Below are 22,460 nucleotides of genomic sequence, written 5' to 3'. Positions count from 1 at the left end.
GAAACACCGGACTGAGTGAGGAAGTGGGGACGTTTCCCCTCCAGAACAACAGAGAGAGGATGGGAGGAAGTGTGGTTGGCTACTAACAAGAATAATAATGCTGTCACACACAAACAAGGCTTAACATGATCCGGGGCCCTACTCAGGGAAAGGGTTTGTGGTGCGATGATAAATCTGACAAAACCTAATTATTTTTGACACGTCAGATGCATCAGGGAATCCCTGTGGACTAACAGGAGGGAGAGAGAGAGAGAGAGAGAGAGAGAGAGAGAGAGAGAGAGAGAGAGAGAGAGAGAGAGAGAGAGAGAGAGAGAGAGAGAGAGAGAGAGAGGAGACAGAGAGAGAGAGCAAGAAAAATCCTTATCAAGTACTCTCTGTATTAGAATGTGTCTGGCAGCCATCTCCTGGGTTGCCTTCATCAATGGCAGGAGGAACTTTGAATTTGAAAATAATTTTAAAAGGTACAGATTACTTTAATATTTATAGCAAAATAAATTCATATTCAGATGTGGTAGCTAGAAGGAGAAGCTTTGCCTTTCCAAGATGCTCGGCGGTGTGATGAATATTTCTGTTTCCTTCTCAACCCACACACTCAAGAGGAGAAACCAGAATAAACAGAACTCTCCCCTCTAGGTGAGAAGAGGGGGATGAAACAATTATCTGGGATTCATTTCTATACACTCTTTCTAGTTATCTGGTAACACATTTATTGAATTTAATTTGTTGTCGTAAATAAAAACAATGAACAATATTCATATTCAGAGCTACCACTCTAATCAACAGACATATGTTTTGATATTTTGATATTAAGTATTTGATATCTCTCCCAATTCATATTTTTACAAAAAAACATGTACAGTGCCTTCAGAAAGTATTCACACCCCTTGACTTTTTACACATTTTGTTGTGTTACAGCCTGAATTTAAAATTGGCCTACACACAACACCCCATCATTTCAAAGTGGAATAATAATAAAAAGCTGAAATGTCTTGAGTCAATAAGTATTCAACACATTTCTTATGCTAAGCCTAAATAAGTTCAGGAGTAAAAATGTGTTTAACAAGTCACACAATAGGTTGCATGGACTCACTCTGTATGCAATAATAGTGTTTAACATGCTTTTTGATTGACTAGTTAATCTCTGTACCCCACACATACAATTATCTGTAAGGTCCCACAGTCGAGCAGTGAATTTAAAACACAGATTCAACCACAAAGACCAGGGAGTTTTTCCAATGCCTCGTAAAGAAGGCCACCTATTGGTAGATGGGTATAAAAAAAAGCAGACACTGAATATCCCTTTGAGCATGGTGAAGTTAATAATAACAGTTTGGATGGTGTAACAATACACCCAGTCATTACAAAGATACAGGCATCCTTCCTAACTTAGTTGTCGGAGAGGAACGAAACCGCGCAGGGATTTCACCATGAGGCCAATGGTGACTTTAAAACAGTTACATAGTTTAATGCCTGTGACATGAGAAAACTGAGGATGGATCAACAACATTGTAATTACTCCACAATACTAACGTAAATGACTGAGAGAAAAGAAGGAAGCCTGTACAGAATAACAATATTCCAAAACATGCATCCTGTTTGCAATAAGGCACTAAAGTAAAACTGAAAAAAATGTGGCAAAGGAATTAACTTTATGTCCTGAATACAAAGCGTTATGTTTGGGGCAAATCCAACACAACACATCACTGAGTACCGCTCTTCATATTCAAGCATGGTGGTGGCTGCACCATGTTATGGGTATGCTTGTCATCGGCAAGGACTAGGGAGTGTTTTAGGATAAAAATAAACGGAATAGAGCTAAGCACAGGCAAAATCTTCTTCCACTTTGACATTACAGAGTATTTTGTGTAGATCGTTGACAAGAAATGACAATGAAATCCATTTTAATCCCTCCTGGTAACACAACAAAATGTGGAAAATGTCAGGGGGTGTGAATACTTTCTGAAGTATATTGAAATCCTTGGTGATCTCCCTCAAGCTTTGTAATAAATCATTTGTATTTAACATGTTACAACAAACATGCTACATTGACGATATTCTTAACAGGAGATAAATGAGGCAGGACCAGATGGTGGTCAGAAGCACAGCCATTTTTTAAATATATATATATATTTTTAAATGTAAGCTTTATTTAACTAGGCAAGTCAATTAAGAACAAATTCTTATTTACAATGACGGCCTACCCCGGCCAAACCCGGACGACGCTGGGCCAATTGTGCGCCGCACTATGGGACTCCCAATCATGGACGGATGTGATACAGCCATTAGACACCCAGCAGCACAACCCTTTCTCCTCATCATCACAGGCATAGCTCATAGCTTTCATTTGTATTCATTATAAACCACTAACATGCTTGTGTGGTTGGAGAATGAAAAAAAGAAAGGAGAAAAATGATTAGTCCTCGTTGTGGCTTTACACTGTATTAGAGAACCATTGGATGAGTCATTTATTCGTTAATGGCTAGCTGGCATTATGAAGTCTGGACTAAATGCCTAGGCTCTGTGTCTGATAAATACCAGCTATGTGTGTGTGCGTGAAGTTCATGTGTGTGTGTGTGTGTGTGTGTGTGTGTGTGTGTTTGTGTGTGTGTGTGGTTCATAAGTGCATCTTGGACAGAGACTCATCACCATCACTGGCAGATTATGATCACTGGTAATCACGCTCTGTATGAGGCATGGCAGGGATGCAAATAACATCATTAGCTATGTGTCGTATGTTAACGAGGAGCGGGGGACGATCAGAGGACAGAGTGACACACATGATAGCATCTGAACATGGATCATTTACGGTTATCAAGGAGTGTGGAGTGATATAAAGTACATACAACAACGTAATGGCCTTACATAACAATGCAAAATCTAAAAAAACTAAGGATTTTGGGTCAATTTTTTCACAAATTTTACAATGTGATACTGTGGTCAATATGCGTACATTTTTGAAAGTCTAAATCTCTTTTATTCAAAGTGGAACTGTTTTTACTGAAGTCCTTAAGCAGCATCCTACTGTACTGTAATTCTAGCTGGCACATCTAGTTCCTGTCTTTTTTAGTCTTTTCTTCCTCTTAAGCATACCCTTGAGGGGACACACACACACATAAATGGTAACATGCCTGGAGCTATCTGAGTCGCTGTTTGGCTGATAGCATTAACCTCCAGAAGTGGGGGAAAAAGGTTTGTCTAATTGTTCGATTCACTTGGTTTCTGAAGTTTCCCTGCTCTCTCCTGAGGACCGGCTGGTACGCCGTGTACTCTTTAGTTAGTGTTACTCTCCCTTCATTATTAAGTGCATCCCAGAGAACCCACTCATAAAAACACATTTCTTCCATTTTGAGGATGTTGCGGCCGTGTAAAGGCGGAGAGCGGTAGTGGAGGCAGCCTCCACAGCACCCCCTCACACTGAGGCGAGGCCGTCTGAGAGAGAGAGTCTCCTGTTCTGTCCGTTATTAAAAGTTAAACAGCCTGGGGGAGTGGATACACAGGGATTCTGTCTGGCACTGCAGATATGCCCCACTTAACCCCCCCCCCCACTCTGGCCCATTTCCGAAAGGAATAAACACATCTAAACAAATGAATGTATGGGTTGGGCCAGCTCCTCTCAGAACAGTCAGTCCCCTTCTTCGATACGGAACTGGCCTAATTCCCGGTGCTACTTCAGAGATGGCTAGCAAGTTAGCTACTCTGGCTGGGCTTGCATCATTGATTTCAAATAGGGGGGCGGGGTGAGGAAGTGTGTGGGGGATGGAGGAAGTAGTAGCTTCACATACAGCGCCCTTGGTGTTCCATTTCCTATCTTTGGCTAGGTAAACATGGACTACAGTGACACGTGTGACATCACTGGTTAGAGGGAGAGCACATTTGTAACGTACACATTCCTGAAATCCACATGACATACATTTTTAATGGCCCTCTTTCTCTCTCTGGGCTCCATTAAAAAAGATAGAGAAGGCAAAGATTTTTAAGTAATTAATGATACAGTTAGCTGCTAAATATTAATATGGACGGTCTTGAATAAAATATGACATCTAAACCCCTACAATGCAGACATTGGAGTAATTCAAACCGAATGTGTAATTATCTTCTTTTTTATAGGTTATAACTGTTACAACTGACAACCATGTATGTAAAACTCACCTCAGGTGTGGCATAACATGTCGTTGAAATGAAGATCTCTTTGAACCGCCAAAATACGCTGTTAATTTAGTACTAAAATCAAATTAGTCCCCAAAAACCTCCCACTATGTTATAATCTAGTAAAGACTTTTAACAAGCTACGATGCTAACAAAAGACAGCTATGGGCAGAGTGGGGATCCACTGTTGCTACTGTATCATCTGGTACATGGAACAGAGGGGGAGGTCTGTCACCAACTCTCTCTCTGTGTTACAGTGAACTCACTGAGGTAGGTGTGTGTGTGCATGCGTTAATGTGTGTGTGTGCGTGCATCACCACCAACGAGAAGCCACTGAGTGCTACTTACATGTGTGCCTGTGGGGAGTATCCTCCAGGGCTGCTGTGGCCGTTGGTGTCCAGGTGATCCAGCGATCCGTTCAAGTCGGACTGGAGCAGGCTTGGGGGGCTGCTACCCATCATTCCTGGGGGGCTGCCACCCATCAACCCATGGGGGCTCCCGCCCATGAATCCATGTGGGCTACCACCCATCAACCCATGGGGGCTACCGCCGAGCATACCAGGGGGGCTCCCGCCCATTAGACCAGGAGGACTGCCTCCCATCAAGCCAGACGAACTGCTGTTCATCAGACCAGGGTTCCCCAGCAGAGGCAGGGAGGTCTCAGCCAGCGCCGCCTGGGAGGGAAGGAGGGAGGGAGGAAGAGGGGGGAGAGAGGGAGAGGAAGGGGAGAGGGAGGAAAAGAGTGGAAGAGAAAAGGGGGGTGGTTGATAGAGAGAGGGGGAGGGAGTGAGCGAAGGGGGAAAAAGGAAGAGAGAGAGAGAGAAAGTGATGGAAGTTAGAGACAAAAGGGTATTCAGATTATAGGCCATCATTGAGATAAACCTCACACTTTTAAGTTCCACACAAAGAAAATTCCACACAAAAACTATCTTTTCGTATTTGTTTCAATAGTCCATTGTTGATATTGTCCCAAAATGTTTTGCATGTCAGCAATCAAATTTCAAGATATATCACTTTCAAAATACAGATAACACTAGTAAAGACTGTTAACAAGTAATTATGCTGACAAAAACAGCTATGGGGAGCTGTATTTTGAAAGTTGTTTATCTTGAAAACTTGACTGTTGACATGCAAAACATTTTTGGGACTATATCAACAATGAACTAATGAAACAAATACCAAAAGAGAGTTTTTGGGTGGAGTTTTCCTTTAAGACATTTACTGGATGCTTTCTATAGGCTGTAAATGACTAATGATTGGATAGTTTACAACCATCATTGGACAGTTTTCACTGATGGTTTATTCGACTCAATATAACTCCACACAATGAAAGATCTTTGATGCCACTGATATCACCATGTTGGCTTTCGATGACTATTAAAACAGACCAAAAACTTTACCTCCAAAATAAGATAGAACTCCTGACACTTTTGCCTCCTGCGCATTAAAGTTATATTTGCGATTCAAATTTGACGTTTTGGCTATGAGCACCTTGCCGGCTGGCCCGAAAGTACAAAGCCAAATCATTTATGACAGCTTGGATAAATATTAATGCAAATGCTTTTGCATTTGCTGCGGCTGCTATCAATCTGTGCCTGTATTCAAGCTGGAGAGAGAGAAAGAGCTGGTGCCTGCTCTAACCACAGGGTGGCCTCCATTCTCACTGATCTCTACCAGACAGATGGAGAGAGAAGGAGAGAGATGGAGGGAGGGAGGGAGGGAGGAGAGAGGGAGAAGAGTGAGACCCTCCACTCAACTTTAGCCACTTTCTTCTGCATCTCCCTTGCTGACTATGAACATACAATACAGTAGGCTGAGGTCTTAAGAACTACTTCCATTTAACCACACAGAAACCCCACACATAGACAGCTGTAGGCTATAGTACCCTCAATACAATAGAGGGGAATCAGTCACATTTTGTCTAGCGTACAGGATCTGACAGAGCAATCGCAGGTTAATACTGGGTGTTTACCTGTAAGCTGGCGTTTAAAGCAGCTCCATAGCCCAGGCTGGAGGGAAGGTTCTTCACAAGCGTCGGGCTTCTACACCAGGAAACACAAATACACAAAACAGTTTGAAATAAACATTCTTATTTTTACAAAATGGCATATTCCAACATAAACAAATAAATATCTAACATCATTGTAAAATACCTATTTCTCCTAATAGCTGTGACATTAAATCACTTTGGAATGAACGGCAGCCCTTGAACAGACACCATATACTGTACTACAGTGATATTTAAAAATGGCTGATTATTAGTGGTAATACGGTACAGGGCCTAGGACTAGGTGGGGAGTTAGAGTGACAGCTCTGCTCTAACGTACCCTGTTATCTTCTGAGACCTGCGTTTCTGGTACTCCATCTCGTCCACCGTCCACACGGCCCCCTTCACGTTCTCCACACGCACAAAGCACTTGTGCAGACTGAGGTTGTGGCGAACGGCGTTCTACAGGCGGAAACAAGGAGAGAAAGGTTATGGAAAGAGTCCATTTTTTTATTTATTTTTATTATCCACCTAAGAAAGGAAGGAAAGAAAGAAAGGAAGCGAAATAGATTTTTTTTTGTTGAAATTCTTAACGTTCACGCACCATTGATTTAATTAGTAAAAGTGAGCGAGTACGAATGCACTTACAAGTCACACACAGTACATATCAATCAGAGTAAGTAGGCTGAAAGGAGGTAATCAGCATAGCGAATGGCTTTTGGTGACAGAAGTGGTAATGCTGTGGTGATAATGGTGATGTCAGTAGCAAGCAGCAGCCCTCAACCCTCTGCTCTAGTCTTAATGGCAGTATCTTAAGAAGATGACAGTATCACAGATTTGAGGCCCTTCCCATCCGGTGGCTAACCACTAACCCCGGTGACAATATGAGGTGTGGGGGGGGTAAGAGGAGGAGGGGGGTTGGTGTGAGAAGGTACGATTTGTGGGTGTGAGGTGGTTTTGGGGTAGGCTGACAAGGATGTCTACTATATCGAAATAGTCTGTGCATGCTGTTAAGATAGGAGTCACACGAATGATCAGATCTTGACACCTTTTTGTTGTAATATTGTCACATACCCTTAAAGCAAAGTGTTGCTATCAAAATGACCTGAGATACGCATTATTGCGTGCATATGCAAACATTAAATATATACAAAAAAGAAAATCAACAAAAGAAATACAATATTCTTCCCCAACATTCCAGATAAATCAATATTAAAACATGCATCAAAAAGCCTACAAATAACAACCTTTGCTTTAATATCGCCCGCTTTCACATGCATTCTTTTTCCAACGAGGTATACAGTTTTTTCCCTTTAAGAAAAGAGATTCAGAAAAGAGAAAAACAGCCCATAAGCAGATCTTCGCATCTGACCTGAAAATCCCAGGATTTGATTGATCTTAATGCCCATGGCTTTGAATATGATCATTTTAATATTAATGAGAAAATGAGCAGTTTTATTATGCATGCTATACAGTTAGATCTAATAAGCTGCTGAGGAGTGAGGAGCAGAGTGGAGGCTGGATCCTCCAGTCTCAGAGCTGATGAGACCAAGCTCAGATATTAAATCACCTTTCATTTCTTTCTTTTTTCTAAAGTTCTCTCAGTTAATCAAATGACAAGCCCGTCACGGATCATCCCTCTAACGCCTTACAAAAGAAATGTGGGAGCTCAACATGTAAATATATCACCTAGGTTATTGTGAAAGAGAGAGGGACTGAGATATTTCTAATGCCCATTGTGCCCACTTCTCTATATCATGACCGGGCCACGAAAAAAAGAAAATGTGTGTGTGTGTGTCAGAGAGAGAGAGAGTGTGTGCAATGTGTGTGCTAGTTAATGACCAGTTAGTGATAAAACAATTGACTAAACAAGTTAAAAAAAACACACAGGACTGTGTGACAATCCGGAAGAGTCCGGAGTCTTTTGCAGCACACCCTTGTGGATCAGTAATCACACGCCAACATCATTTGCATCCCAAATCCAAATTAATTCACTTTGCTAAACCTAGTGCTCTGATATGCTTTGCATGCTGATGAGAGGTGGATGTATCCTGATCTCCCCCCCCCCCCATCCTCTCCTCCTCCTGAGTATCCACAATGGCCACTGGCTCTTACTGGCTAACGAATTATGCTTAAGGTGGGTGAGAATAAAACACGGATAGGATACATGTAGTGTTGTGGTAGAGGGAGGGAATATACTTATCAGCAACACACACATTTCCCCCCAAAACAGATGCATCAAGAAGACATTTTTAACTGTGTTGGAGAGGCAGGCAATGAAAGTTGTATAGGACAGAGATACAAATGAGTCCTTTTGTCCTGGTAAATGAAGTGTGTTCTCTCCCTGACAGGCTAATTCTCACTTTGGGTCTCCTTTAGTTCCGGCTGAACGACCATAACCCCTCGGTCGGACACGCGGCCACCAGCCCGCCACTATGAGCTATGGTGTGTGTGTATAGGAGCACACGGGCCAGACACTAAACACAAAACCCCCTGCCACAGCCCCAGCCTCCCTAGGCAAACAGCCATCTTTCAGACTAATTAACCAATGATATGCAAGAGAGGCTGGGTGTGTGTGGGAGGAGGGATGGAGAGGGAGAGAGAGGAAGAGAGAGGAGAGAAAGATAGAGAAAGAGGAGAGCGAGATAGATATAGATATAGAGTGAGGGAAGGGACAGGAGGAGAAGTAATACGGTGCATGGTAACAAAAGGTGCTGATGATTGAGTGGCTGTATTGTAATTAGCGTGCCAGGCCCCACTCCTCCCCACTGCACCAAATTAGAAAATGATATCAGAGGCAGAATTATTCTTTCACTTGTCATCTGAGAGAAAGAGGTTGGAAAAATTCACTCTATTCAAGAGGTCAGGTTAAAGAGAGGGGAATGGGATACTAATCTGTTGGTGTCAAGTAAATAAATGTTCCTCCAAGCTTTTCTTACTGCAGGTATGGCACAAAGAGGTGTCTCTAAATGAGGAAGTAGTGTACTCTAAGGCTGTAAGAGTAGGTTTAGGGTAGGTACCTTCCAAGTAGCTGCGTTGCGTCTGAAGTAAGCAAATGTGCGCGTGAACCAGCTGTAGATTTCATTAAGCGTTAACTGCATGTCGCCCGACTCCATGATACCCTGAAATGAGATGACATCAAATAATGGTTTACTAACTAGGCAGCATGAGACACACTCTCAGAGCTGCCTGCGATTCAAGCAGCAATTAATTTACATCTAATCAGGCAAAGTTAATTTATTTTTTCTCCCACTCACCTGCCTTATGAGGGTTGCATAAGTAAATGGCGGTCTGACATCGGCATTCTTATAAAACTCATAGTTTGGGGCAATCTCTGGAAAAATAAATACTGTGTCACCACCTGAAATAATTGGTAAATTTTATTCTTCAAGGCATTGGAATTAGTTCAGGGTTTCATCAAATTAAAAGCGGGAGAGAAAGAGAAGAGAAGAGGGAGGGGCAGCACACATCAAATCAGCATTTTCCATGTCTAACAAAATATAATTTTTATTAATCTCTCTCATGAGAAATCTTAAACACTAATACATCCATATGAAATTAGATCAATGTAGATATTTTGTATGAACATGAATAATTCATGCACATTTGATACTAAATACCAGAGAGTAAATATAAACATCAAAGACAGATGCAAAGAGCTTAAAACATAGAACATCTAAACGTTCGAACTTAATTAACATTCATGTAATAATTACGCTCAGAAAAAAACATATAGATTGATTATACAGAGGCTTTTTTCCCTTTTAAATATAACATTCCATATTGGAACAAACACTGTGCGGTTGTACAACAACAACCAATAGTGACAATGCATTGAACGTCCAACACAGTATTCAATTCAATTCAATGAACCCAACTTTATTAATGATCCTAACTCTAGGTGACTGGGCTTAGTGTAGAGGTTCTTACCTGAAGACAGTTGCATGGAGTACTTGTCGGAGTGACGTCTGCGCATGGCGCCCATGCTGGGGACGTTGGCGGCGCTGAGCAGGGACGGCACCTGGGGCACCTGGGACATGGGTGTCACGGGGGCGCTGGGCGTGGTGGGGGTCTGAGGTACGTTCGGAGGGGACACCGACAGCAGGTTCTTCGACATGGTGACGCTCGATACCAAGTTCAGCTGAGTAAGGAGGAAAGGAGTGAGGGAGCGAGGAAAGGAAGGAGAGGGAGTGAAGGAGGGTGAGACAGGGTGGAGTGAAAGAGGGAGAGAGAGAGAAAGGGGGGGAGGAAGAGAGAACATGGGAAAGAGAGAGACAGACAGAGAGAAGACAGAGAGAAATATGATTGAGGGTGAGAAGGAGGAAGTAGAGGAGGGAGGGAGAAAGAAAGACGGTTTTACATCAGAAGGGGCTCTCTGACAAATGAGAGTGGATTCGCTCCACAGTTCTACAGCTGTGGATCCACTAATAAGCTGCGTTAGAGGAAGCAGCCAATCTCCACCAATTAAAGGATACAATTGTATCATAAGAATTCTTATTCGAGCACGCTGTTAAAGGTGATCTCATGATCAGCACTCCGTGTTATCCCAACCACCATCTCTAGCCCACATAGAGACAACTCACTATGTAGTGTGTACTAAACTGTGGTAGGGAGAGAGCCAGAGACAACCACCTCCACCACCTGGCTACAGATGGCTACAGCTGGCCGGGCCACAGCACAGGCAACCCTGACCTTTCCTGGATACAAAACAAAAGCGATGCGCCTGGTGGCCGCGGCTTCTTTCCTCTTTGAAACCCGACCAGAGAGTGTCACTTTACCTCGCCGCTAACGGTAACTGAAACCCATCACTAATCCACATAGCTTTTTGCCCTCTTTTTGTATTTCTTTTTTTACTTGGGCTCATGTGATGTGATTGTAGGGGTTCCAACCAACCGAGTGGAAATTTCCACGGTGACCTTTGCGTCTCTGTGCTAATTTAGGTGGAATGGAAATGTCATCATTACATATTCAAACCAAATTGGCTTAATTGCGAATGGGGTGAGTGGAATGCTTGTGAACGTTGTGAATTAAAAGTGTATGGAGATCACTTTGAAAGGGGAGCAAGGTTGTAAGAGAGAGAGAGAGAGAGAGAGCGAGAGGCCTCAACAATAATTTGCGACAGCGTGTGTTGATAAATGCAATGAGATGTCAGATTGGAAAGACTATGGTGCATCTATGGTTTTCAGCTGATCATTATAGCACCACTTAAAGCTAATGAGCTGATACTGGGAGGGACTGTCTGGGCTGAGATGACTGGCAGCTAGTTAACAGTATGGCCTGTACTGACATCAGTACTTCTGTATGTCAGTTGGGTAGAGCACGGTGCTTGCAACGGCAGGATAGTGGGTTTGATTCCCGGGACCATCCGTAAAAAAAATATATGGCTGCAAGTCGCTTTGGATAGAAGCCTCTGCTAAGTGACATACAGTGGGGAGAACAAGTATTTGATACACTGCCGATTTTGCAGGTTTTCCTACTTACAAAGCATGTAGAGGTCTGTAATTTTTATCATAGGTACACTTCAACTGTGAGAGACGGAATCTAAAACAAAAATCCAGAAAATCACATTGTATGATTTTTAAATAATTAATTTGCATTTTATTGCATGACATAAGTATTTGATCACCTACCAACCAGTAAGAATTCCGGCTCTCACAGACCTGTTAGTTTTTCTTTAAGAAGCCCTCCTGTTCTCCACTCATTACCTGTATTAACTGCACCTGTTTGAACTCGTTACCTGTATAAAAGACACCTGTCCACACACAATCAAACAGATTCCAACCTCTCCACAATGGCCAAGACCAGAGAGCTGTGTAAGGACATCAGGGATAAAATTGTAGACCTGCACAAGGCTGGGATGGGCTACAGGACAATAGGCAAGCAGCTTGGTGAGAAGGAAACAACTGTTGGCGCAATTATTAGAAAATGGAAGAAGTTCAAGATGACGGTCAATCACCCTCGGTCTGGGGCTCCATGCAAGATTTCACCTCGTGGGGCATCAATGATCATGAGGAAGGTGAGGGATCAGCCCAGAACTACACGGCAGGACCTGGTCAATGACCTGAAGAGAGCTGGGACCACAGTCTCAAAGAAAACCATTAGTAACACACTACGCCGTCATGGATTAAAATCCTGCAGCGCACGCAAGGTCCCCCTGCTTAAGCCAGTGCATGTCCAGGCCTGTCTGAAGTTTGCCAATGACCATCTGGATGATCCAGAGGAGGAATGGGAGAAGGTCATGTGGTCTGATGAGACAAAAATAGAGCTTTTTGGTCTAACTCCACTCGCCGTGTTTGGAGGAAGAAGAAGTATGAGTACAACCCCAAGAACACCATCCCAACCGTGAAGCATGGAGGTGGAAACATCATTCTTTGGGGATGCTTTTCTGCAAAGGGGACAGGACGACTGCACCGTATTGAGGGGAGGATGGATGGGGCCATGTATCGCGAGATCTTGGCCAACAACCTCCTTCCCTCAGTAAGAGCATTGAAGATGGGTCGTGGCTGGGTCTTCCAGCATGACAACGACACGAAGCACACAGCCATGGCAACTAAGGAGTGGCTCCGTAAGAAGCATCTCAAGGTCCTGGAGTGGCCTAGCCAGTCTCCAGACCTGAACCCAATAGAAAATCTTTGGAGGGAGCTGAAAGTCCGTATTGCCCAGCGACAGCCCCGAAACCTGAAGGATCTGGAGAAGATCTGTAGGGAGGAGTGGGCCAAAATCCCTGCTGCAGTGTGTGCAAACCTAGTCAAGAACTACAGGAAACGTATGATCTCTGTAATTGCAAACAAAGGTTTCTGTACCAAATATTAAGTTCTGCTTTTCTGATGTATCAAATACTTATGTCATGCAATAAAATGCAAATTAATTACTTAAAAATCATACAATGTGATTTTCTGGATTTTTGTTTTAGATTCCGTCTCTCATAGTTGAAGTGTACCTATGATAATAATTACAGACCTCTACATGCTTTGTAAGTAGGAAAACCTGCAAAATCGGCAGTGTATCAAATACTTGTTCTCCCCACTGTATATTGTTATGTATTACATCAACTCGAACTAGTCAGAAGAGAGAAGAACTTTCCATAGGACGGCAGAGTTACTGCGTAGGCTAGCTGTGGCCTTAGTACAAGTTTACTCTATCGCACAGTGGAAGCAGGAATGAATCTACGACTGACGAGTGTAAGTTTCAAAAACATGCACATCAGCCAATTTTTTTTAAAGGTGAAAAATATCAATTGCAAATGAATTCTAATTTTCATGTGCTAGTTATGTAATTGAATTACGGAATAATAAGGATGACGGACAAGTCATATCCATCATTGTCTGAGACAGAAAGGCTTTACTACTTTTGGGAGGAAAGTAGACTAGACGACAGCAACTGTCACTGTAGAACACAGTACAGCCAGTAAACTAGCATGACAATTGAAAAGGAAAATGTACATTGCTGTTTTTTCCCCCTACAACAGCTTACAAAAGAGTGTGTTGGATGTGTATAATACAGAAATCTCCATATAATTCATAACAGGTCAAGGCACCAAACCAACCAGGTCTTTAAAGTGTGTTCCTACTTAATCCCCCATTCACAGCATCAGACACGCGCACACACACACACACACACACACACACACACACACACACACACACACACACACACACACACACACACACACACACACACACACACACACACACACACACACACACACACACACACACACACACACGACACAGCTACACTGAACAGTCATTATGTGTTACATGTTCAACACAGGGACCCACAAAGGGTTTGGATACGCTGTCAAACACAGCAAAAATGCACTCCATAATAAATCCTATCAAGTGTGTGTGTGTGTGTAATCACATGTATATTTATAGTGTTAAGATCCCCCCCCCCCCTCCCTCCTCTCCCCCCACCAGGTACGGCAACAAGCGTAACATGTTTGCAGGCATACAATCCTAGTATTTGCAAAATGGAATTTATTAAAGCCCTAACTGAGAGGGAGAGTGAATGAGAGGCAGGGATGAGCACTTTGCCACCTCTCTGCTCATCTGAATATATATATTCAAGGTTGGGTCTGGGAGAGAGAAAAAAACTCATTATTCAGGGACCTGCAGCCTTGGTAACTTTGATTTTCATCCATCCATGGCATGGCCAAAAGGTAACATTTAATGAAGTGCCATTCAGAGAGTAAATGGGGTCATATAATAGACAGTGCGCCCAGCGCGAGGAACACCTTGTGTTGGGCTACTGATAGCTGTTAAGGGTTGCAGTGATGAACCAACAAGACTCATTTCAGCAGCCGGCAATAAATTCACACTATTAATATTTATCAAATATGTGGGCTGTTTCAACCCCAGCCATGTTCGGGCTGTAAACCCATGCTATGATGATATCTATTACCCATCTCCTATTGCGGTGGAACTATGCATTTTTTCACATATAACACATGTAGTCATTTTCACATGCCAAAATCTACAGTATAACTACAATTCTCTCTAGTTCTCCAAAGGGGGGAGCCTTAAAACTGAATTACCCATCATCAAATGCAATTAGCAGTTCTTTCATGTGCGGTTTATGTAACGCAGTACTTCATTAACATTATTCATTCATATGCAGTCTTGGATTACAGTCCTGAACATTCTTTATTAGACTAGATGTAACCAAGCTGCTGGAGTTTTGAAAATAAAAAAAATGGGGGGAAAAAGTGATTGAATAATAAATTGGAGGAAAGCAGACGATTCCTGACGGGTTTGCAGGATAATTATTCTATCTTGTGATTCTACTTTATATGATGGGAGGTGATGAGCAGGAATATTATCCCATTGAAATTAGACACTTACTAAGCAGCAGCAACATACTAACAATGTTTGTACTGTATTTTTTTTTAAACTGCTTTAAAATTTTGGTAAATAATACTAACAAAAATGATGCATTGTTTTTGCAAATGTAATACTTAAAATTGTGTGTATAATTTAAATATATTTGCATTGTGAGTGTATCCATATTCAATGCAAATATATATTAAAGTGAACAAGTGTCAAATAGATTTTAGGCAATTTTTAACCCATATTTGTAGGATTTTATATCCATTTTAAGCCCATTTTATTGCATACTTATTACTGGGCTATTTCATTGCTCATCATCTTTACCAGTACAGCTATCAGTTGAGATGTTTGTTGTCCAAATGAAACATCTTCTCATTTCTCCCACTCGACTTTAAGTGCTGCTTTGGACTGTGGTGCTAAGCAGCTATTGCGCTGCTAACAGGTTGTTTTGACCATTATATCTATCACAATGAAATGGCCCAGCGTTTTGGCAAAGGACTCAAGCCTGTGATTTAATACACGCCTGGCTCTATTGTCCTATCTGTCATAGACTGAGATGTATCTGATGGGAGATGTGTAACCTGGTATTGCCTTTCCATCCCACTATCAGCCCTCTATCCCTCCATCCATTTCAACTGCTGACGGTTAAACTGTCTCATTTCATCTGCTGGGGCTCATTCAGCCAAACCCTGTTTACTGTATATAGAGCAATATGCACTCACAGGTTTTGGAGATGGCTTGGGCTCCGAGGGCCGCATGTGCAAGTGGGCCATCATCGCCTGAAGACGCTCACGTTCTTTAGAAAGCTGTTAGCGGAGAGAGGGAGAGAAAATAAAACAGTTTTAGAAATGAGCGATTTTCCCCAGACTGCAACAGTAATACATCTTGTTATCGAGCTTGTCTCTCTTGTAATGAATCCTGCATATGCCCAGTCTGCGGCTCCTAGCTAAGTCTGCCTTGAAGACACAGACTTAAACCAAACCAGCGGAGGAGAGGAAGAGGAGAAGAGAAGAGAGAGACAAAATATTTCTGCTGCTGGTGGTGGGGTCGGGCAAGGGGGAGTTAGTGCGAAGAGGTCAGGGAAAACAAATAGCGCTTCATCTTTTTGTCAATAGCAGAATTTAGGTCACGGATGCTTTGACAGCAACAAGCTACTCAGGCTCTAAATTAGAGGGTCCTGAGTGCCTCCTCAAAGTCCTGTGGACACTGTTAGAGAGATGGACCCTAGCCAACAGCTGCCAAGAGGTGAAGGGGTCCTCCAAACAGAGTGCCAGCCAGGCCCGCCTCCATGCTCCCCCCTGTTCCCTTGGAGGTCCAGTTAGAGGCCCTGCGATCTGCTATCATCAATCTAACTCACTGGGAGTGACAGGGACCAGGTAGTGTGAACAGACTGAACTACACTCCTCGTGCGCTAGCTACAACACGAAGACAGCGGCAGCAGCATCCAGCAACACTGGACTAGACTGAACTGGGCCTCATTACCAGTGACGGCTCTCAGGGATGGAGTGAAGGGAAAAAAGGAGGAGAGGAAGGACATAAAACAGCACACGCCGACTGGTAATTGGTCACACTGTAAACACGAGGTTCGGTGGCTTTGGGTGTCAGCAACAAAAAAAAAAGAAAAGAAAAAAAACAATACTTTTTAGTTTTCTTTTACATATAAACAAGAATTATTCATTTTTTTGTTTCTAAGATCCTCCAAAACCCCAACAACATAAAAACGAAATGTTTGTCGGAGTGGAAAAAAACTTTATAGTGGAACGCTTGGGCAGCATTCAGATCAGCATCAAGCCAGCTTAGTGTGTGAGAGCGAGAGAGAGGGCGAGAGTGTGTGGGAACTTGGAACTCGAAGAGCATGTCTGTTTCTCCATGCTACCCCGGGCCTAAAGCAGGCCTGACTGTCAGTACCACAGTGTAAATCCAGTACAGAAAATAGACAGCCGTGGTGTAAATCCAGTGCATTGTGGGAATGCCGTGGATGCTGAGTAATAATGTCGTTCAATCACCGGACTCATTATCTCGACAGAGTGACACGCTAATAAGGTCACGCTCCACCTACTAAAAATAGTTCCCTTCTTCAGAAGATTTCTTCAGGTGCAAAGTGCATTTAATTAACATGCAGGGAAAGGGGAGAGATGCACTCCGTTATTAATTGGAAAGGATAGAAAATAAGCACATCCTTAATTCAATTAAAACAGTCACAATGGGTTTGGTGCGGGCCCAAGGATTCCTTTGTTTAGGTCTCGCTATATAAGCTTCTGTTAGGTGTGCTTGTGTCCACCTCTTAGTGTGCTGCATTTTGGTCTAGTCGGCCACACAAACAGGCACGTGGAAAAGAATTAGAAATCAACGACAATGTAATAATGCTAAAAGAGCCGTGCCTGTATCTCTAGCTGCTGTACCACCTGCATCTGGACTCGACACTGGGCCGTGCTCCTGTCGTCTAGAGCATGCTCATTGTTAAGGTGCCTGGAGACAGGGAGAGAGACAGGGAGAGAGACAGGGAGAGAGAGAGAGAGAGAGAGAGCGAGAGGGAGGGAGGGAGGGAGGGAGGGAGGGAGGGAGGGAAGTCGTTAATGATGTTATATGCATACAAATTCACAAAATCAGGCATTGTAATATAAATTATTAAAATGCAAAAATGTGATTATTTATTGTGATTATTTATTAGATGATGTATTATCATAACTTATTATTATTATTTTGTTGTTGTTGTTGTTGTCAACATCATTCTGAAATGATATGTAATACTGGTGCATGTTGTTCTGATATAAAACAGTGCAAGCATCTCCAATATGAGCATATCTTCCATGACAATAAGCCCTCTGTAGTGTGGATAGGAGTCAGTGACTACCCAGAGCACTAGTCTTTAGAGGATAAAAGATGCTGGTCTGGCACAATGGGTTTGTCTCCAATTCATTTACAGAAAACAATAAAGGCAATTTAACGTTGAGTAACATTTAAAAAATGCTCCCCTTACAAAGTGGGCATTTATTCAGCGGCAGACTTATTAAATGTATCTCCTTCATTAGAATTTTAAAAAATGCAGACAGCCATAACAGTTGATGACGGTTCGTCTTGATTGGATTTTGTCTGCAGGACACAAAAGAACCTCGCCATTAAAATAGACCTTTATTCCCTGCACCGCGCTACAAAGGCGAAAAAGGTTTTTTAAAGTGTTGTGATGTTCGGTAATGAGCCTCTATCTGAATTATCATTGGTGACAAACTCACAAAGCGGGCTTTGAGAAGACATGGTTATGAAATGCCAGAGCTGCCACTTTCTTTCCTGTAATTATAGGTTAGCTTGCAGACCCTTCAATGATCATTTACAGCACTGCCTCCAGTGCATTAGTGGGAGCTTAAATCGCTCTCTCTGACACACACACACGCACACCACACACACACACACACACACATACATGCACACACACAAGTTCCACCATATATTATATTTTATAGTCTTTTCCTATTTACTGTTTAACAGCAAAATGCTAAACAATACAAACGTATTCACCAGCCTGCCTTAGTATGCCAATCAAAGCATGGAATGGGAGATTTGTAATCACAATAGCCCAGTACCTTTCAATTATGGCCGGGCACATTTAAAACCATTCCAATTTCATTCCTGTTTTATGCTTTTGTAACCATTTCAGGTCTAATGCTCAGATATGTTCCATTATAAATCAGGAATGAGATAGCATTAAAAGGAGGGGGAGAGGCTGGACTGGTGGGTTTCTCCAGCCCGTGTCTAATTGCTGTTTCAGAATGCGCATGCAAAGGGGCATTTCATTAATCATTTAATCACGTCCCTCGCAGGAAGAGGGAACTAATGCTGCAAATACCCTTTTCATTTCAATGCTCATAATGCTATCTTATGCACTTGATGTATGGCGTGTGTCATAAATTACAGCTACTTCAAAAGCACCAAGTGGGCTGGCCCACTATCCCTGAAGATCCTTCATTACCAAATACAAAAAAAAAAAAAATCTTTATTAAGTTTCCCTCTCATCGACAGACAAGCAGCCGGTGTTTTTTTCTCTCTCCTGTTGGAGGGAGGAGGTTGTGATTTAGCTGCAGAAGGCCTCTCGATATTCCTCCGACCTTTTTTGTCTTCCTCTTCTTCTCCTGCTGGCCAGTTAGCAAGGCGATTACAAACAGATTACGGCCTGCATATGAAATATTCAAATGGCCAGCGCTGCTATTATGCATTCATAAGAAAGAGGGAAATAGAGAGAGAGTGTAAGAGAGGGAGAGAGAGTGAGAGAGACATAGAGAGACAGAAAGAGAGAGCGAAAGAGAGAGATGGCGTGAGGGAGAGAGATTGACAGCGAGAGAGACACAGAAAGAGTGAGAGAGAGAGAGTGAGAGACAACAAGCAATAGAAAGAGAAGGAGGGAGAGAGAAAGAGAAAGCGAGAGAGACAGGTTATCCGTCATCGTCACCAGAATATCCCCTAATGAGCCGGGCCCAGTCAGACTCAGAGCAGTTCAAACAGAGAGGTGAGCGAGGGAAGAGAGGCCGGACGCCTTCACAAAGACAGCTCTGAACAAACATTTCTGGAGCCACCACATAATTTATGGGTCACTTTACAGGCATATTGATTTTTGTTTTGAGAGGGGAATAACCAATGTGATGGGCCCAATAGCACAGGAAGGCAGAAAGAAAGAGGGAGAGCTGGGGAGATTGACAGATGGAGCGATTCAGAGACAGCGAGGCCACACTAATACAGTTGTGTGTTGAGTATAGCAGGGTTTTCTAGACAAAAACAAAGCAAAGGTTCCTAGTTTATGAGAAGTAGCTGTTATACACTTTGGGATAGTTATTCCTATGGAGTATCATATTATGTTGTCCATTTTGTATCCTCACCGACCACTAAGACAAATATATACACAATATACTGAAGTTATACACTGAGAGTGCTTAGAGCCTGCTAATATACCTTCAAGCACACGTACAGTATGCTGTGCCTAATTGTCCATGTGTCCCATCACAGCTTCGTCGACCCAGACCCTTCATGCTAGCTAGGCCGGGGCCTCCATCCTCCCTGACTGTCTAGCATGGCGCAGAGTAACACAAACACACATTGCAGACCCACACCAGACCAGACAGCAGCATATGCATAACTAATGTAATGCCCTCAGTTTTAAAGGTCTTGTCACACCCAGCCAGACGTCTGGCAGAGTAGCGCTAAGGGGGCCTATCCGGGGGCTTCTTACTGCCTTGTGGGTTTAATTAAGCAACGGTTAGAGACACTCGCGGTCAGGTTAACGTCTCTCTCTCTCTCTCTCTCTCCGCTTGCCATTTCTCTCTCTGATGCTACTGCCTGCTGGGTAAGGGGGAAGAGGGGGACATGGCGTTGGAGGGGGAGAGGGGAAGAGTTAAGTGAGGAGGCAGATAAATTGTCTGTGTAGACGGCGAGGTGCATCGATTTAGGGAGACCCTGCTCCGAGGGGTTGGCGGTCGGGGCATGCTGGAGGTTCGGATGGTGGGTATGAATATATATGGGCTGACGGGTTGAAGGATGTTTAATTGGAGATGATAATCAAACGGTAACTAACTCTTCTCGGATGGATGAGTGTGTGTGTGTGTGTGTGTGTGTGTGTGTGTGTGTGTGTGTGTGTGTGTGTGTGTGTGTGTGTGTGTGTGTGTGTGTGTGTGTGTGTGTGTGTGTGTGTGTGTGAGATCACAGATGGGAGAGTAAATCAATATAGAACTAGGGAACAGAGCAGGAAGCATTATATAATAATACTAAACAGAATGAGTATTAAAAGGTATGTGATGTGAATGAATCAAATATTTCTGCATTGATTGCACTGTACAGTACTGTACCATTCCCACAAATGTATACATATCACTGTAACACTAATCTAAAAGAACAAACCTGTGTGTGAAATTAGTTATTCTCATTCCTGTATAACCCTCCTTGAAAATACATGCGCCTCAAAACTATTTAGAAGCACATACACTTACATGCATCAACATGCACGCACAGGCCCACACACACGCCCCCCCCCCCGACACCCCCTCGAACACTCCCACGCTAATATTACATTTGAACTACAGAGCTAACACAACGTGCCAGCCAACCTCTAGGCTAGCTCTCCAGGTGAACACACATAAAAGAGACACTGAAGAGCTATTAAATGCTGATCTTGACAAGTTTCCTACCGCAACACAACAAACGATGACTAAACGCGCCCGCTGCATGAGATTTTGTTTCATACCTCCAGCAACCAACCATCAGGTTACCTAGGTTTCCCCCCTTCCTCGCATTCTCGTCTTAAAGTGCCATTTGATTCTGACACCTATTTTATGTAAACCTTTTTAAAGTGCGTGTGTACCTGGCTGTTGCCGAGGAGATGAGTGGCATCTCCGAAAACATTAAAAGGCTCTCCCTGACACAGACGATAGCTCCTCCAAGGCAAGGCAGACAAGCAGCCATCTTTGTTCTGCCAGGATCACGCTGTCTTCTGTTGCTGTCTGTTTTCATGTGCCGGTTACAGTACATGAACCTCTGACTCCTCGCAGGCTGGATGCAACGACGTGGAGTCTCACCCAGAATCTTTAAGGCTGTTTTGTAAAGACAGTTGTTTGAAGCAGGGTCCCTTCCATACTATACCAGTTGTCAGAGAATTACCTGCAACGCCTCTTTCTAGTCTACTACTGTAAAGTATATGCCTACTGTAAAGTATATCTGTGCAATCCTTTTTTCTACACTGTTCTTAAAGAATATATACAGTCACATGTTTTATAGCCTACTGTGTACCTATGCCCTAACCTAAATGAGAAACTAAGCTATAAAGATGTCCATACAGTAAACATACTTAGCCGTGTTTACATGGAAGGCCATTTACAGTAGCGGGTGGATTCAGTAAGACAAAGTGAACTGAGTGTATGACTATAGACCACTAATCCGCTATAGCCATGCAGTCTCACACACAGCCAACATCTTTCTCAAGCTGCAAGGTAAACTTCTCCTCTGCTCCAGGGCCTCCGCCAGAATATACTTAAGCAATAAGGGAGGTGCGGTATTTGGCCAATATACCACGGCTAAGGGCTGTTCTTAAAGCACGACACAATACGGAGTGCCTGGACACAGCCCTTGTACCACAGCCGTGGTATATTGGCCATATATCACAAACCCCCGAGGTGCCTTACTGCGATCATAATCTGCTTACCAACATAATTAGAGCACTAAAAATACGGTCTGATGTACCACGGCTGTCAGCCAATCAGCATTGAGTGCTCGATCCACCCAGTTTATAATGTAACCTTATAGTATTGACTATACTGCCTTCCCCCACATCCACCATGCTGCTCCACGCAGTGCATCTTCCCCTGGGGATAAGCACATCATATCCATTAAAATACACCTGGAAATAATGAATTCAAAGGTGCGTCTATTGTTGGCCTGTCCGTTGAACAGAGGCGTTGATATAATGCACATGAAATGTCTTGTCTGTCTCACTTGTGGGGTCTGTAGAGGTTTTGTATATT

The 22,460-nt window shown here is 43.0% G+C and overlaps 1 protein-coding gene across 17 annotated transcripts in view; it reads right to left on the bottom strand.

The window, feature by feature from the left end:
• LOC139534171 (forkhead box protein P2-like) overlaps positions 1–22,460 on the bottom strand; it is a 113,415-nt gene that overhangs the window by 5,518 nt on the left and 85,437 nt on the right. For 7 of the 17 annotated variants that reach the window (XM_071333014.1, XM_071333018.1, XM_071333023.1 and 4 more), the window contains 8 exons: positions 17,343–17,430; positions 15,684–15,767; positions 10,064–10,274; positions 9,391–9,494; positions 9,154–9,255; positions 6,475–6,595; positions 6,119–6,195; positions 4,495–4,820 (listed from right to left, as the gene is read on the bottom strand). In XM_071333014.1, the coding sequence (XP_071189115.1) occupies positions 4,495–4,820; positions 6,119–6,195; positions 6,475–6,595; positions 9,154–9,255; positions 9,391–9,494; positions 10,064–10,274; positions 15,684–15,767; positions 17,343–17,430 (1,113 nt within the window). Of the gene's footprint in view, positions 1–4,494; positions 4,821–6,118; positions 6,196–6,473; positions 6,596–9,153; positions 9,256–9,390; positions 9,495–10,063; positions 10,275–15,683; positions 15,768–17,342; positions 17,431–22,460 lie in introns of all 17 variants that reach the window. The other 10 variants (XM_071333021.1, XM_071333026.1, XM_071333022.1 and 7 more) reach the window with 3 other exon arrangements.

This window comes from Salvelinus alpinus, chromosome 11, assembly GCF_045679555.1.
Source record: "Salvelinus alpinus chromosome 11, SLU_Salpinus.1, whole genome shotgun sequence".
NCBI classification, from domain to species: domain Eukaryota; kingdom Metazoa; phylum Chordata; class Actinopteri; order Salmoniformes; family Salmonidae; genus Salvelinus; species Salvelinus alpinus.
This window is presented reverse-complemented; position numbering and strand designations above follow the sequence as displayed.